Source organism: Pyrgilauda ruficollis, unplaced genomic scaffold (assembly GCF_017590135.1).
Source record: "Pyrgilauda ruficollis isolate IOZ18807 unplaced genomic scaffold, ASM1759013v1 scaffold3, whole genome shotgun sequence".
Classification (NCBI taxonomy): Eukaryota; Metazoa; Chordata; class Aves; order Passeriformes; family Passeridae; genus Pyrgilauda; species Pyrgilauda ruficollis.
The window spans coordinates 14,075,972-14,092,177 of record NW_024524377.1 but is presented as its reverse complement, the minus strand read 5'-3'; the positions used below and the strand labels follow the sequence as shown (position 1 = coordinate 14,092,177).

The following is a 16,206-nucleotide window of genomic DNA, read 5'->3' as shown; positions in this document are numbered from 1 at the left end:
TAATTTTTTTAAAATACAATTTTGCAACACCAGCACTGAATTTGTGTCTTGTTTTGCTTTTACTGTATTAAAGCCCCAACTCACATAACTTCTCAGTGGCATGCAAAATCCAGTTTATTAGTGAAGAATGTAAGAGTCAGAGTTTTTTAGTAAACATGAGCAGAGGAAAAAACTATCCCACGGTGTTGCAGCTCTACCCAGTTCAAAAAGGTTACACTCCAAAGCAAAGCTATCACTATGGCCAGCTTCTCCAGGGCGAGCATGCTACAAACAGCTAAACCAGCAGACAGACAAATGCCAGGGTCATGCTTAGGGAGCAGGAATAGGATGCTGCTGGATGGAAGAAAGTTACCACTGCCAGTGGTGACTTTGAAACCTATAATTCAACCCCAGGGAGAACAGGAGGGCAACAATTTATTTTTTTTTTTTTTTCCCAGACCTTGCAGATTTTCCCAGCCAAATTCTAAACTGCAGCTGTAAGTCACAAAGTCCTTAAAGCTCTCACTCTTGTGCTCACACTCTCAAAAAAAAAATCCAGGAAATATTTGTAAATGAAAGCTGACATAAGTGAGAACCAGATGGTTCCAACTCTGCTGAAAGATCCCTAGCAGTCATGAGTAAAACAACTGCCTGAAATGACAAGAGAGCTCAAAAGCACAACCATTTTAAAACACATTAGGAGTGCCACCTATAATCTACATACTAATTCCTGCAACTGTTGCTCACAGTTTTTAAACCTTTGGTATTTCTTCCTGCTTTCTAGTCATCATCAAATGATCTACACTCTTCCTGAAATGTGATACCCAAAACTTGGGACAGTACTCCAGCTGAAGGGTACTGAAGCATCACCCCATCCTACAGAAACAATTCTGTTTATAGAGAGCATTTGCTTTCTCCTCTCACACAGCATGACACTGGTGACATATTCAACTCAGCCTCCAGACCTTCCTCCTGCTGTTGAAGTTAGCATTCCTCCTCCGCTCCCTGTGCATTTGATTATTCCTGACTGTAAATTTGCATGTCTGTACCAAAAGTTATCCTGTTTTTCAGATCCTTTAACTTGCCAAAATTATCTGAACTGTAATCCTGGGCTATATGCCTACAGCCCCTCAGCAGATGGTTTTATCTGCAAATTGAAAAGGATATTCATATTTCCTCATCCAAATTCTTATGAAAACATTGCACAAGTACCATATCCAGCAGAGGTCATGGAAAAAATCCCATTCAAGAGTTTTTTTTTTTATTTAACAAAAAGCTACTTTTGTTTACTAATTAATGCAGTAAAAACACAAATCCTAATCTTATTTCACATGCTTTTTCCCAAAGCAAATTTCTTCAAGCATCTTAGAGTATTGTCACAACATATCAAAGCCCTTACCTAGTTTTTATCTACCCAAAGCCAAGTTACCTATCCTCCACGGCTTCTCCCTGTCCACAAGACATGCCATAAGGCACCACAGAAGGAAATAGGTAACTCTAATGCTGTTTGTTCTTCAGAAATCCACTTGGCTTAATTCCTTTATCAAGAATTTGCAACTGTTTGATGATTTGTTTCAGCATCTTCCTGAAACTGAGGTGAGGCTGACTGGTCCACAATTCCCTTATTCTTCCTTTTACTATTTTAAAAGGGGGTCATAATTGTTTGGTATTTTCCATTTTTATGGGAAAATTACTATCCACATTACTATCCACAAAGAAGAAAGAGAATAGCTATTGTTTTAAACTGCTTTAGCTAGTTCTTGAAGTACCCAAACATTACTTTCACCAAATCCCCATACCTTCTTTATAATTTGTAATTTGATTCATCTGAGCATTTTCTAACCTTTTATTTCCATGACATTTTCTGAATTCTTGTACATCCTTCCTAATTGTATTTAATATATAACAGTTAAGCTTTTGGGGAAGATAAAAATAGCATCAAATACCTCATTTTTCTCAACATTATTATTTTTCTTCCTGTTGAATGTTAGACCAAATTGTTCCATGTCTCCCCTCTGCTAAAAGTGTATGTACAATAACTGCATGCCAACTTCTGGCTCACTACAGCTCAAATTGTGCCTAGGTCCTTCTGACTTTGTCTCTACATTTGTGTTGTTTTTCGCTTGTTCTCAGTGGACTTCCACCTCATTTTTTAAGTCAAATGAATGTTCAGAAGTTAGACAAGTTGGTCTGCTAGTACCATTCCTGGCTACTCACTCAGGTGCCATTTAACATTAATTAGAAAATGAAAATAAAATGAGTGTGCCTGAGTCCTAGAAACACTGACATTTCTCTGCCATGATGCTGGGTTGAACACATCTCTCTGGAAACTAAATGGCAAAAACACTCTATAGCAAATAAACTAGACAGGTCCTTCCTTTTATTATAGAATCAAACACTGAGTTGGAAGGGACCCATCAGGATCATCAAGTCCAACTCCTGGTCCTGTGCAGGACACCCCAAGAGCCACACCCTGGGCCCGAGAGCAGTGTCCAAACGCTTCCTCAACTCTGTCAGGCTTGGTGCTTTGAACACTTCTCTGAGGAGTCTGTTCCAGTACTGACAACCCTCTGGGTGAAAAACCCGTTCCTGGTATTGAACCTAAATCTTCCCTAACTCAGCTTCCTGCCATTTCCTCGAGTCCTGTCACTGGGCACAGGAGTCAAGAGATCAGAGCCTACTGCTCCTCTTCCCCTCATGAGGATGTTGAAGATCACAGTGAGGTCTTCCCTCAGTCTCCTCTTCTCCAGGCTGAACAGATCAAGGGACCTCAGCCACTCCTCATACAGCTTCCCTTCCAGACATTCACCATCCTCACTGCCCTGCTTTGGACACTCTGTAGTTTGATGTTTTTTTATGTTCTGGTGCCCAAAACCGCACACAGGACTCAAGGTGAGTGCTTCTAACCTTAGAACTTTCTGATGTTTGCCACACAGTCGGAGATCCCCCTTTGGGAAAGTACGTAACAAAAGCCTAGAAGAACTACTTCTGAAAAGCAAACTATCACACAATTATATGCTGAAATTTATATAACAATAAACCCAGCAGAGTCCAGCAAGTGCAGCAAGCAGCAGTGCTGACCCCACACACAGCAGCACTTCTCATCTGCCACAGAACTGCTGGGTAAGTTCCTTCATTCCTGTGGGGATTGCTGCCATCCCTCCCCTTTATCTCCCAACAGCATGGTCACCTGTAAAGGCCGTCATCTTGAGGGGGAGGCTCTGATGCCATTTTCCCTTTGACTCCCTGTGCACCATGGCCTGCGGCAGGTGCCATCTTGGAAAGGGGTGTTTCCACCATTCTGGGTTCCAGTTTGTTCTCAGGGAGTTTGCGAGATTTAGCAATTTTGTATATAGTGATTATTTACTGTTGTTTTTTGCCTGTTGCGGTTTCACTCGTTAGTTATTTTTTCACTTATAGCTACTTGTATTCTTTCCTTACTGGTGGAAAGGGACTGGTTAAAACAAAGGGGCAGAACCCATTCTAGAATGCTCCCCTTTAAAGAGTCTAAACCCAAGACAGAGTGCAAGATACCATCTTGTACCTTTCCTTCACCTCTTCCTCTTCCTGTTTCCTCCTACGCTCCTCCTCTTCTTGCCATTGTCTTTCCTCTTCCTCTCTTCTGATCTGCTCTTCCTCCTCTTGCCTCCTTCTCTCCTCGGCTTCCTGCTTCCGCCGGAGTTCCTGCTGCAGCAGGTGCTGGTAGAGGCTGCGAGCCAGGCGGCCACGCCAGTGCTTCTGCAGGGTCACCGCAGAGGCCTTCAGGCGCAGCAGGCTCTTCTTCCAGAAGTATGCCCGGTAGTTCTTTTGGATTATAACAACACTGGATAGCACCTTCTGATACTTCTTCCTAAAAACAGAACCACACACGTAATGCATCGCTAAGTCATACAAGCTCTGCATTCCTCATGCCCTTGCACACTGACCACATCCACAGAAAAGTCCTTTTCGAAAAACAGGTCAGAAGTGACATGATTTCTGTTCCTCTCCTGCCACTCACTATGTGTAAATCATATTCACCTCACTGCTCTCCCTCCTAATCTACCAATAGTTTGTTTCAATGGGCACCCACTTTTGTGAAGACTCTCAGATGATGAGGGAGGGATGTGTGGCCCTGGAAAGGGAAGGTCCTCTGGCCCAAAGTCTCCTGGCATTGCACATAAACACATGCATTGTGCAGTAAGCGTAATCATTCAGTTTGGACTTATTATAATAGAAACATACAAATGCCCTCACTATATGAGAACAAATATTACAAATATTGTTCCATCTCTTAAGTGGTCAAAAGCAAATTACCCCAGGAAAGGCAAAAACAGCACAAAAATAGACTTGGTCACGTTAATTTCACATTGTCTGGGAGAAAACACACTGATACTACAATACTGATGGCTAAATCAAACGTTGTAACAAGTTCACATAAACAAATACTTCTATTGCACAACATTTTGCCTAAACAAGAATCACTGATTATCTTGAGTTGCAAGGGACCCACAAGGATCATCAATGACATCAAAATCAACTTTACGGCACTTTAAGAACATGATAGGGCCCCAGAACTCAACAATCATCATTCCGTATTTCTGTAGTCTAGTAATGCTGTAGAAAAGTCAGGTTTTGCCTCTGCATTGAAGACTACCTTTATCAAGGACATGAAAAAAGTTCCTGGTAGAAGTTTGTACATGATACATAAACTGGGCAAATAACAGGAGTTACCACTACACAGTAATCTGGATCAATTTGTAAGCTAGATTCAAGCAAACATTAAACAATCCAAAAGAACCAATCATAAGGTTTTGTCCTGAAGAATCAAAGGCCAAACACAACTGATATGGAACTATGTTGGGAAGCAGCAAGTCAAAACTGGATTTTTGGGCCCCAGACCATCACACAAAAGCAAACTCCCACCACAATGCTACAGAAAAAAATACTACTGAGATTCTTATTCTTGTAAGCAGAAATACTGTTGTACAGAATACTGCTTTTATTCTGTGCTCTGTGCTAGCACCCCCATTTCAAGAACAATGTTAGACCCTCAAGTGATTTCCGAGGAAGCAGGACTGGGACCAGAAATTCAGGCTTATAGAATGAGAGAAATTGCTCCATGCAGGACCTTAAGAAATAGAAAAGCCTGAGAAAAGACTTTACCCCAGTTAAAGTATCCACATTTCTGTTTTTCCAACAGGGGTAAGATTTTACCAACCTTAAGCTGACATCTATTAAGGCTGAAAATAAGCAGACATTTTTTAAAGTAATTTAATATATTTAGATGCCTTAGCATCTTGCACTGGGGAAACAACCATTGGTACTAGTCAAATCAAAAACTTCTTTAATCCAAACCAGAATGTGCAGAGATAAATTCTATGGGGCTGTTGCACAGGATCTTGGGCCAGCAGGCTACAGTAATCCTTGGGGTCTTACAGTCCTAGAAAGCACACTGGAAATAGCATGGCATTCTCACATAAACTTCCTACAGACCTTCTAAAACACCCTGAGGAAAAGACACACCTTAAAATCATTCTCCTGGCAAGGAAATTCCCTTCAAATGTCAACAGGGACCCATGCTGACAGCTTGCCACCTTCCTGCACATCAGATACATCAGCCCAGTCAAGAAAATCAGCAGAGGGATGCTAATAGCTGTAGTGTGCAGAGGTCATGCTCTTTTCCATAAGTATTAAGTCAAAAGGAGGAAGCAAAGAGAAAAGAAAAGGAAAGTAAAGAGGTGATAAGAAGTAGGAGGTTTTAGCTTAATTACTCCTGGGCTGCAGTCCCCTCATCCCCACTCTTTCTGTCTGCCCTGTGTCCTGCACATAGGATGTGAACAGCTGCACATGCACTCTCTGCCAAGGCAGACTAAGTGCATCAAAAAGGGTACTCTGACTTTTACAAAATGCATCTGCCAGAAACTCTCCCAAGCGCAACATGTGCCAAGCCCTGCCCAGCTCCAGGCCAGCTCTGCCTGCTAATCTGCCAGGCTGAAGTGCCCCCTCATTCCTCATGACCACAGCCAAGTTTGCAGATGCCCTTCAGCTGGAATTGCTGCTTAAAAGCTGCAAATCTCATTCCCCTAGTTCAAGCTTCCACTCAGCCTCCTGCACGGGCCAAAGAAGTCCAACCTGCAGACCAAGCGAAGGGACTGAGAGACCTCCTGACCGTGCATCACACCAGAGAAGGCAGGCTGGCTGCAAGGCTCCAATGCTGTATTTGAAATTTGCTTAATTATTCTGTCAATGAGCTATAGTTAGCAGTTATGCCTCCAAGGACTAGAGATCACAGGATTATGGAGCAATTTGCTGCTGTCTTCTTCCCATGAAGAACAGTCCTGAAGAAACCAGGGGCACAGCCAAATTCATACATGGATCCTGCACTATGTGGTTTTTAGCTGGTGAAACTGTTAGATGCATCTCAGAGCTCCACAGATTAGCTACATGAGAATGGGATCATTTCAATGGGCTTGATTTTCTTGTCTCACATTTTAGTGATCAGAGATACCAGGCTGCATAGGCTGCAGGGAATGAGAGCAAAGAAAATCTGGTTCTCCAGGCTCACAGAACAAGTTCACAAAGAGGGAGAAACCAGTAAAATCATTCATTCGCCAGTCTACTTTGCATGAGACCAAATGAATTTAAATACACTTATACTTGCAAAACTAACAGAAATGGTATCAAGCTCAAGGCAGCACATACTGGTATTCCTGCCCAGCTCTGCACAGACCATTCAGCACTTGCCCAAATGAACTCCTGCCTGCTGGCCTTTTTTCAATAGAGGTGCAGTGCAACTGGGAACTCTCTTCACAGAAAGTTTTACAGATCCCCCTTTCCACTCTTCTTTAGGTGCAGTGCAACTGGAAACTCTCTTCACAGAAAGTTTTACAGATCCCCCTTTCCAGCTCTTCTTTACTCCCTGCTCTCCTCCCTCGTGAAGTCCAGTTACCTCCAGCTGCTTGTGAAGATTTACACTCTGGCTGCAGAAGCACAGCTTATCCTCAAGGATGAGACTCATAACAGCAACATGTGGGATGAGGAATTCAGAAGTGTGGAGGCTGAAGGACCACAAGATTTCTAACCAAGAGGAACACTGCTGCCACAAAGTCTCCATCACAGCCCTGCAGGACAGCAGCTTCTTTACCAGGAACTCAGAAAAGCAGTAATCCAGTATGCCTGCCGTGTTGTTTCCAGCAAATCAATTTTCCTGGGCTAATCCCTACCCCTCTCTCCAAATGCTAGACAAAAAGTAAAAGAGAGAAGAGGCCCTGACACAAAGAACTTGCAATCTCATGTACAAACAATAGAGCGAGCTCATTTGTCCTCCTAGAGAGAAACAAATAAATTAATAAAAAGCCCCAGAGACTAAATGTGTATTTTGCTGATATTCCATACTAGCAAGGCAGGATACAACTCTTGTACACATTTCCCAATGAAAATTGAGCTACCTGGTGTAACTGGAGCCCTAAGAAGAGTGTCTGCTGAAACAGCTCTGCTGGCCAGGGATTTCACCTCCTCACAACCCTGACTGACAGGTGTCTGGAGCAAAGACCAGCCAGGAAAGAGCATCTTACTGGGATTAAGCGTGCATACCACAGCCATTAAGGAGTCAGCTGTTGCACTGACTTCGAGGGGCAGAGGAGGGGCCGTTTGTCTGCAGTTGGTTCTCCCAAACCTTCTCTGGTCAGGTGCAAAAGGGAGAGGCAAGAGGAGATTACTGTTGCAGAGCTGGCCAAAAACCAATTCTGAACAGTTAATTAAAAGGAGAGGGAGATCACAAGGCAAACAGGCAGGGCAAGGAAAGAGGGTGAGCAAAGGCAGAGCTGCAAGTGAGGAAGAAGCAATTGGCAGGGGGAGCAGAAAACAGAGTTGACAGGCACAAGGGAAAGGAGGGGACCCAAAGCGTAGGTGGGGCCCAGCCAGGAGAGCCCTGAAGGCAAGGAAAAGGTGTCATCACAGGCAAGCAATGGGTACAAAAGTCCACGGGAAGCCTGCTGAGCAGCGTTGAGGGAAGGTGCAAACGTGCACATAACTGGAAAAGAGGTGCCAAAGGTGCAGGAAGGTCTCAGCAGAGCTGATGCTGGCAGGGAGGGCAACTCTCCCTTAGAATACAGGAGGGGAAGACGGGACGGATGCTAGGGGACTAGAGAGCAAAGCAGGGTGTCGGGGCAACCCAGGCACGCAAGCACAGGGATGGTGGGGCAGCCCCCAGCACTGACCTTGCCATGTAGCCCAAGACGTGGGCCCGGATGACTATAGCTGCTTTCCTCAACTCCTCTTCCCGATCCTTCTCCAGCTTCTGCTCAAGAGCTTCCTTCAGGAAAACCTGACGCCACGGGGAGGAGTTTCAGTAAACACAAAGAGAGGAAAGAAGTCAGTCCCCGGGAGAGCCGGGCGGTTTCATCCCCGGCTGAGCGGCGCGGAGAGCGCTCCGTGCCCGGGCTGCGCCGCCGCCCCCGCGCCTGCCCCGGCGCTGCCCGCACTCCGAGCGCCGGGAAAAGTTCTGCGGCGGCGAGAGCCAAACTCCGTGCCCAACCCCCGCCGCCCTCACTCTGTGGTCAAGACTTAAAAGAGAGAGGGAGGGAGCAGAGGAAGGAGGGAAAGAGGAGGGAGGAGGAGAGCCCAAGTTTGCGCCTGTGATTAACTCTTTCCCAGCTGACAGCTTTCCCGGCACAATCCGGTACCTCCCTGCAGCAGGCACTGGGACCTACTTGGGTGATCAAGTATTTTGCAAAGAAACTCCTCCGCGTTTCAAGGAAAGGGAGGAACTTTTCGATTTCTAGACTCCAGGAAGTAACCTTTACAGGAATCTTAATGGAAGGCAGGCAGAAAGCCAAAAGCCCAGTCGAGGCACAAAGCAGCGTGTACTCTCAGCCCACCGGTGCTGAAGCCCTCCACCGACCCCCAGACGCTCTGGGGTGAGATGCTTCCGTGCTGAAGAGGTTCGACAGTGGAGCATGCACTAGGGGCAACTGAGCTCTGACCACAGAACTCTCCAAGTATTACTGGTTGCACGTCAGTGTCCAGTATTTTAATTCTCAAGCATCTTTCACCGCCTGCATTTACAACTTCTACTCGGTGCTAAACGCTTGTGAAGAATGCAGGTGCTACGTTAAAGACAAAAGAACTGAGATACAAGCAAGATAAGGCCATGTTTACAGGAATTGTGCTGACATGTCTAAGCAATGTTAAATCAGCTGGCTTGCATTAGGTTAGCACAGGATTCAGCACAAATTCCTGAAATAAATGTGCTGCTTTTTGAGATGGATTGCAGCCTGCATGGAGCTCCACGGTGCTGTGGGTACACTGCTAGCAGTACCCAGACTAGAACAAGCTGGTAAGACATGTCCATACAAGCTGCAGTCACAGCAGCAAGTGCCATATGGCCATGCTCGTGTGACCTGCTGCCTGGCTTTGGATAAATCCCTGCCAGGGCCAGCAGCAGAACAGGCTACACTAGGGAAGTGCAGCCCCACTTGTTAAAGCACTGTCATGTACACAGGATGTGAGCTGGTATTCATCAATCTGCAGAACTCAGAACCACATTAATCAGCAGAAACTCCTTACAAATCTATTGCATCCATGTGGTTGTGCTGAGAGGCCAAAGACCTGAACAGTCATTTAGTCCAGTGCCCTGCACAAATTCCCCTCTTTGCCACTTATCTCCCCTCTGTGTCTCTCTATACCTTCCCCTCCATCACTACTTTCAGCCTCATCCCTTAAGGCTCTTCCTTCCCCCTGCAATTACCATTTGTGTACTGACACCTCTCCCTGAGTTAGTACCCATAGCCAGTGGCTTTCCTGGACTTGAATTTCTCCTGGGCAGCAGCTTCCATTAAGAAATGAGCTGTTTTGTAATGACTAAATAACTATGGGTAGCCCGAAAAGAAGCTTCATTATCAAGGTACTGCCAACCATGAAGCTGGCATCCTTCCCTGCAAGTTGTACATCCACTCCCTCTGTCAACTCAACAATCTTTTAAAGATTTCTTTGAGGCAGGGATTGCTCTTTCCATTACATTCCAAAACCAAGCAGCAGTCACCCATTTCAAGAATGCGACCAGCAAAACACTGTCTCGGTCCATTATCTTCAGCAAATTGCAAAAATACTCAGGCCATCAATATTTCCCTAGCAAGCATAGTCTTTGCTGAGCCAGGCCAGTTGAGGCGGGGGGAGGAACTTCAGGGCATGCAGAGATCCATGAGACCCAACCCAAATCCTATAGGATTATAGGATCTATATATGCTGGAGTGAGGGGTTAATCTAAAAAAACCCAGCAATATCTAGTTATAAACTTTTTGCATTTTGAAGGTTTGCAGGTTTTTTAGATTCCACTAGATGATAAGGAAGAATAACACGCATGTCAAGTCCAGAAGTATTTTTGATGGCTTGCGGAAATAAACTGGAAAGTGGCTGTTTCTTTGTCATTATTCATAGTCATTTTCTGAAAACATGAGATTGTTTTCATCTGAGAAAAGAATGATTAAGCAAAACAAACAAGGTTACATCTATCATATTCTGCTCATACTAGACACTGGCCAGGTTTTAAACCACAGTGCATCCCCACAGTGCTCCTCTCATAACCTCAAAGCCTGCAGGCACCATCAGCGGGACAGTGAACACGTTAAGGTGTCACAGAGATCAGCAGACACAAATGCAACTGCTTGGGCACCCATGTGTACATAAGTGGGATCATATGATTCTTGGGGACAACACTGGGAAAGCAGGAAGTGGGTCACTGTGACCTGGATGCCAAACAGTGTACAGCAACCTCCTTCTTCAAACAGGCCCTGCAAAGCAGCAGGTTGAAATGTGGAAATTAATGCCTTCAAACAGCAAAGGTTACTGAGTTAAACCACTGTAGGAAATCTGTGTTGTGGGTATGGGCAAGTGTGGCAGAAGGCCCAGGTGCACTGAAGAATGGGTCATATGGAAGCTGCTGCCCCGTCCCAGCAGATCCCCAGTGCAGGCAAAGGCACTTAGCACAATCTCTTTCATCACCACACTGCTTGTTTGCATCCAAACCCTCAGCTGTGCCATACCACCATATAAAACCTGCATTGCATACATTAATACCTCTTCTAAACATTAATTTGACAATTGACAGCACAGCAGCTGCTCCATTCTTAATGAAAAACACAAAGATCATCCTGCCCTTCCTCCTCCGTTTCCTTTCCCAAGCTTCACAATCCCCTGCACTAATTCACAGAGTCTTTTCCTTCCTCCTTCAAACAATTGCTAGGGATATAATTATCCTTCCATTCATTTTGCAGGAAGTATTCCCCCTTCTATAAGCCTTGCTCTTCACCCACCCCTTATACTTCTTCCTAGGTTACATCCCCGTGGGCTTGTCACACCTTTTTCAGAAGCTACTCCTGACTAAGCCAAGATTAGTTCTGGGAATGCCAACCTGAGTACCCAGAGCTGCACCTGTAGCAGCAAAAGTGGCACTACGGCCATGCAGGGGACATTTTAGGGCAATGACCTATGCTCTGTTCCCCTTGGCTGGTAGCCTCACCTTTACCTGAAAGACCCTGGAAAAATTAAGGCTCTTTTCTCCATCAATCCAAGAATTCCAGGCCTATGTTACCTAGCACCAGCTGAAACATGAATGCAGACAAAGCAGTCTGTGATCCAAGGCACAACGGCAGGATCCAGACAGCAGGGAAGGTACTACCAGGAAGCACCCTGCTCTGCAAGACCTCACCTTGGCAGCTGCTTTCCTAGGGACAGGCTTTCTGGAGGCACTGCCACAAAGCTGAGTTGCAAACTGATCTCCAAGGGAGGAATGAAATGGCTTTGCATGGGAAAGAATGCAAAGAAACTCATCTGAAGAATGAAATGGCAGGGTAATACACCTTGGAATGACAGCACCTTGGAGCAGCCAGGGGCTGGCCAGCCATTCAACATGGCAGCAAGTATGGAACGTGCCAGGACAGCCTTGGAATGATCCATTCTTTCAATAAATAGAACTGCTCCCCTCTACCAGGACACACATCTCTAATACAAACCATGCCCAACAGAGAGTAACTTCTACAGCCAAAGAAGATGGCTCAACTGCTCAACCAGCAGTTGGGTAACCAACCAGATGGCTCAACCAGCTCAGGCATAAAGAATACAAAGATTGCCTCTCTTAATCATTACTTTCTTTCCACAATATCCAGACTCGCAGCATCCAGTGCCCAAACAGAGAGACTGCAGTGTACCAACATGCCACATACAGCTCTTCAGTCAGGTTTTAGTTTACAGGACAGTCATTAAAAAATAAATACATTGGCGTATATCCAGAGTTTTGACAAAACACACACACATTTTCTTTGCCACAATTACCACCCATATTGTTTTTTTCCAAATAATTTGTGCAGGTCAAGGAGTGAGTGAAAACAGACAGATGGACTCAGTCCTTCATGATGCACAATGGGGACTGAAGAGAAAAGGGATCCAATAGCTTCCAGGGGCTCAAAGCATCCTGGATTTCCTGCTTGTTGTTAGTCTATTTAGGCTTTGGACTCCAGCTGTATAGCTTATAACCTTTTGTACTCTAAAAGGTGAGTTATGTGCATGTGAGTTGGGTCCTCCATCGTGCTGCCCTTACTGTAGTGCAGCAATCTTCCACCTCTTGCCGTGCTAGGAAGTTCAAACTCTGTGTTTACCAGCTCTAACCACCATTTTCTAAGCCTTCCAGACAGCTCTGCAACACACACTCTCCTCACAAGCTTTAACACTGAATTGCCTGGGGGACTGGCAGTCACCCAAGCAAGGTGGATTATCCAGGGACAGGAATCACCAAAATGGTTCCTGGTTTGCAGGCACCAGTGAGGAGACTCCTGATTCCAAAATCAAAGATGGAGAAACACTTTAATCACAGACCAGAAATACAGCTAAGTGATAAAATCTTCTTTCTGGAACATCAGTGGAGGCACGGGGGGAAAAAACAAAACCAAAACAACCAAACTCCAGATTAATACATGTCCTTCCCACAACAATGGCCAGTGGTTTCTTTGATTGCCACATAGAGCTCATAGCCCAGACTATTAACTAGACTATCATCAGTCCTCTAGGAAAAGGAGAGAGAGGTCTTGCTGTAATAAATATTATTGTCTATCCACTTACTGACAAATAATTGCTCAAAGCAACAAATGTCATTATCTGATCTCCTGGACAAATTAAATGTGCATGTTCACTAGAATCACTTCTGGTTTCATTGTGGCACTGGAAATATTCTGAAGTACTTTTCTGAAGGCTTAAGGGCAAAAAAAAAGCAAGAAGTTGCTTTGATGTGCTACCATCTGCTCTAGATATGGACTGCATAGCCACTGTTGAGAAATGCTGCCTGCATTGGACACCATCCATCTTGGAATATTCTTTGAAGAATTTACTGGAGTATGTGGAAAGTTGTGATAGAGACAGCTTCACACTCCCAGATTTCTACAGCAATATACCTCAAAATGCTCACATCTATTTCTGCATGAAAATCCGACTATTCCAGGCAAGAGAGAAGTGTTAAACATTCACCAAAACAGAAGCAAGATCTGAATTACGCAAATGGGAAGAAGCATTTGGATACCTCTTCATGGAAAATGTATGCTAGCATCTGGGCTAGCTGCAAAAGCATCATCTGAGCTTCCCCAACAGAAAGCTGTCACACATCTGGTGATGTAGCTTAGATATATACCAAGATTCAGCTCACTGCCTTGGGCAAGAATTTCAGTTAGTCAAGCAGAGTGAAATACCTGGCACAAGAGGCAAGAGTTCATGGCACACATCACAATTACATAAAATGAGAGCCATGCTTGTTACCCTTGAATTTTTAAATTCGATCAGACACAACAAAATCAAGCTGGCTTGGTCAATTAGGAGTTCAGATAAAATCCAAAAAACCTGCTATGCCTCTAGGTACATAATATAATAAATATTTGAGATGCTGCAGGTCAGTGGCATAGGCCAGTGTATTGAAAGGTTCATGACTGCACTGCCTTGAAATCTAACCAGAGGCAATCACGTCCCCTTGCAGCTGGAGCAAAGCCATACCCTTCCCCACACTGATGAAGTACCTTGGTTTTACCCAGCTGCCATTCTTTCTTGCTGCTGTCATAGGTCTGAAGAAAACCTGCACATACAGCTTTGCTGTTGTCTGAGAGGCGTGGCCCCTTCACAAGCATCTTGTACCTAAGAACAAAACAGAATCTCTTCAGATTACAGATGACAGTAACTGCCCCCTTTCCCTCTCCCCAGTCTTTTAATTCTAATTATCCTCCTCTCATTAGTCCTTTTTCCTCTGGGACCCTCCTTCTTCATGTTTGCCTTCCAATTTGGAAATTTCCATCCCCCAACCTTTATCTGTTCCTACCACACTGGCAATTATTGTTGCAATCCCAGTAAAAGAATACAAACTCAACAGAATTTTTCAGTAAAGAACAACTGTCTTTTTGAAACATGTGCTTTCATCAGACACAAGTTATTTTGTTCAGTGTAGGGGTGGCATTTAGTGCTCCAAGAGACAAAGGAAGCAATGTTCAGTGTCCCTTCTAGCCTTAAACTTCAAAAAAAATCCTTTTGATGTAGCTCATTAAAAGAAATAATCACTCCTTCCAATATTAATCATCAACTATGCTGTCCATTAGAATTTTCTTCAGCTGCCTAAAGGTTTTAAGCATGGTATTTTCCTTTTACATATTATGACCAGCTGGGTTTCACAGCATCACACCAGCAAATCTGTGGCAAAGCTACCAAGAAAAAAAAAAAGACAAAGAAAAAAAGACCGAAGACCATCTGGCTATTTTTCTATTTTGACTTTTAGCCTAAAGGCAAGTCTCCAAAAGGTCTCCCAGACCAGTCCATGATATGAGCATTAAGGCCATGGTTAGAAAAACATCCCACAGATGATCCATACCAGAAGAAGCAGTTAAAGAGGGAACAGTCATGTAGAATCCTATACTTTGGGGCTGTTCCAGCATAAAATACAATGCAATGACAGCAATTACCTGCTGAGAAAGTCCTGGAAAAGGCGCCGTACAGGGAAACCCGCTCTCCGAACCTTCACTGTCTCCAGCATCCCTGAGTACCGGAGCTGATTTAGCACCACATCTGGATTAAAGAGGTTCGGCACCTAAACAGTGATCCAGAATCAAAACCAAGTAAGTGAGGCAGTGACAGGCTCTGTATCTGTTCTGCTGCAAAAAGCCAACCCCGCATGTTTGGGCATGCCAGGTAAAAAGGGGGAAGTTTGGGTCAAGGGGAAAGCCACCTCACAACACTGCATAGGGCAGAATAAGGGACAGAAGGGAACTGGGCTGATTCTGGAAGAAGGAAAACAGTTTGCAGACTGCACTCACAGTCAGACTATGGTAGGAAAGCAAAGATACAATGTCTGAACACATACAGCGTGCAGAACCCTGACTCAGTTCTCTGTGCAGTCTCTCTTTTCAGTTAAACTGGAGACAAACTACAGAATTCTTTTCTGGCACAAATCCCCTAAGCAGCCTATCCTCTGCCATATCATTCATGGTTTCAAAACACACAAATAAAAGGATCAGTTCAGAGCTAGTTAGCAGCATGTCCTCCTGCCACAGCTCACAGTACGGGAGCCAGCCTGTCCCTAAGCACTGTGACTTGCTCATGATGCGTCCACCTCCACTGCCTCAGAGCCAGGGATCTGCAGGAGACAGTGCCTACTGCACAAGCCCTTCATTCCAGAACAGATTTCTCTACAGGCGTTATAAACAGGAGTGGTTGCTGCTTCTTCCACAGCTCTGAACTCTGCACAAGCCTGGTTAATCCTCCAGGCTTCAAAAGCACTGAAAAAGGTGGGAATGGCTATATAATCTCATATTCAGAATGCAGTCTTTCCATCTAATTACCAGGATGAGGATGTGTTTTTTCTCAACTGTAAAATAACTAGAATGGAAAAGGGAAGGTGGGAGGAACTGCTCTTACCCTCAGTTTGAGGCACCTGCTAGGCATTTGTGCAAGGGCATGCCCATGCAGGCCTGTGTCACATGCACACATATGGCTGGGGGACAGACTCACCTTTTCTGTATTTGGTTTGATGCAGCGGATGAAAAACGGGTTGGAAGTACTAAGTGTGGCCATCAGGGAATGGAGAGAATCCTAAAGACCAGCAGGAGAGACCCAAAGGATCAGTCACTACAGAAGGGAAAGGGGCTACATTTGATGCAATAAGGTCTTCATGCAGCCCTCCCATTCCTAAAGTCCTTTGACTCTGCCTACCAAAATTTCAATAAC

The 16,206-nt window shown here is 44.7% G+C and overlaps 1 protein-coding gene across 3 annotated transcripts in view; it reads right to left on the bottom strand.

Moving 5' to 3' along the window:
* The window catches only part of LOC121356802 (unconventional myosin-X-like), an 88,291-nt gene that overhangs the window by 25,222 nt on the left and 46,863 nt on the right, over window positions 1-16,206 (bottom strand). For all 3 annotated transcript variants that reach the window (XM_041473601.1, XM_041473602.1, XM_041473603.1), the window contains 5 exons: window positions 15,991-16,071; window positions 14,946-15,070; window positions 14,016-14,130; window positions 8,181-8,287; window positions 3,524-3,829 (listed from right to left, as the gene is read on the bottom strand). In XM_041473601.1, the coding sequence (XP_041329535.1) occupies window positions 3,524-3,829; window positions 8,181-8,287; window positions 14,016-14,130; window positions 14,946-15,070; window positions 15,991-16,071 (734 nt within the window). The remainder of the gene's footprint in view (window positions 1-3,523; window positions 3,830-8,180; window positions 8,288-14,015; window positions 14,131-14,945; window positions 15,071-15,990; window positions 16,072-16,206) is intronic.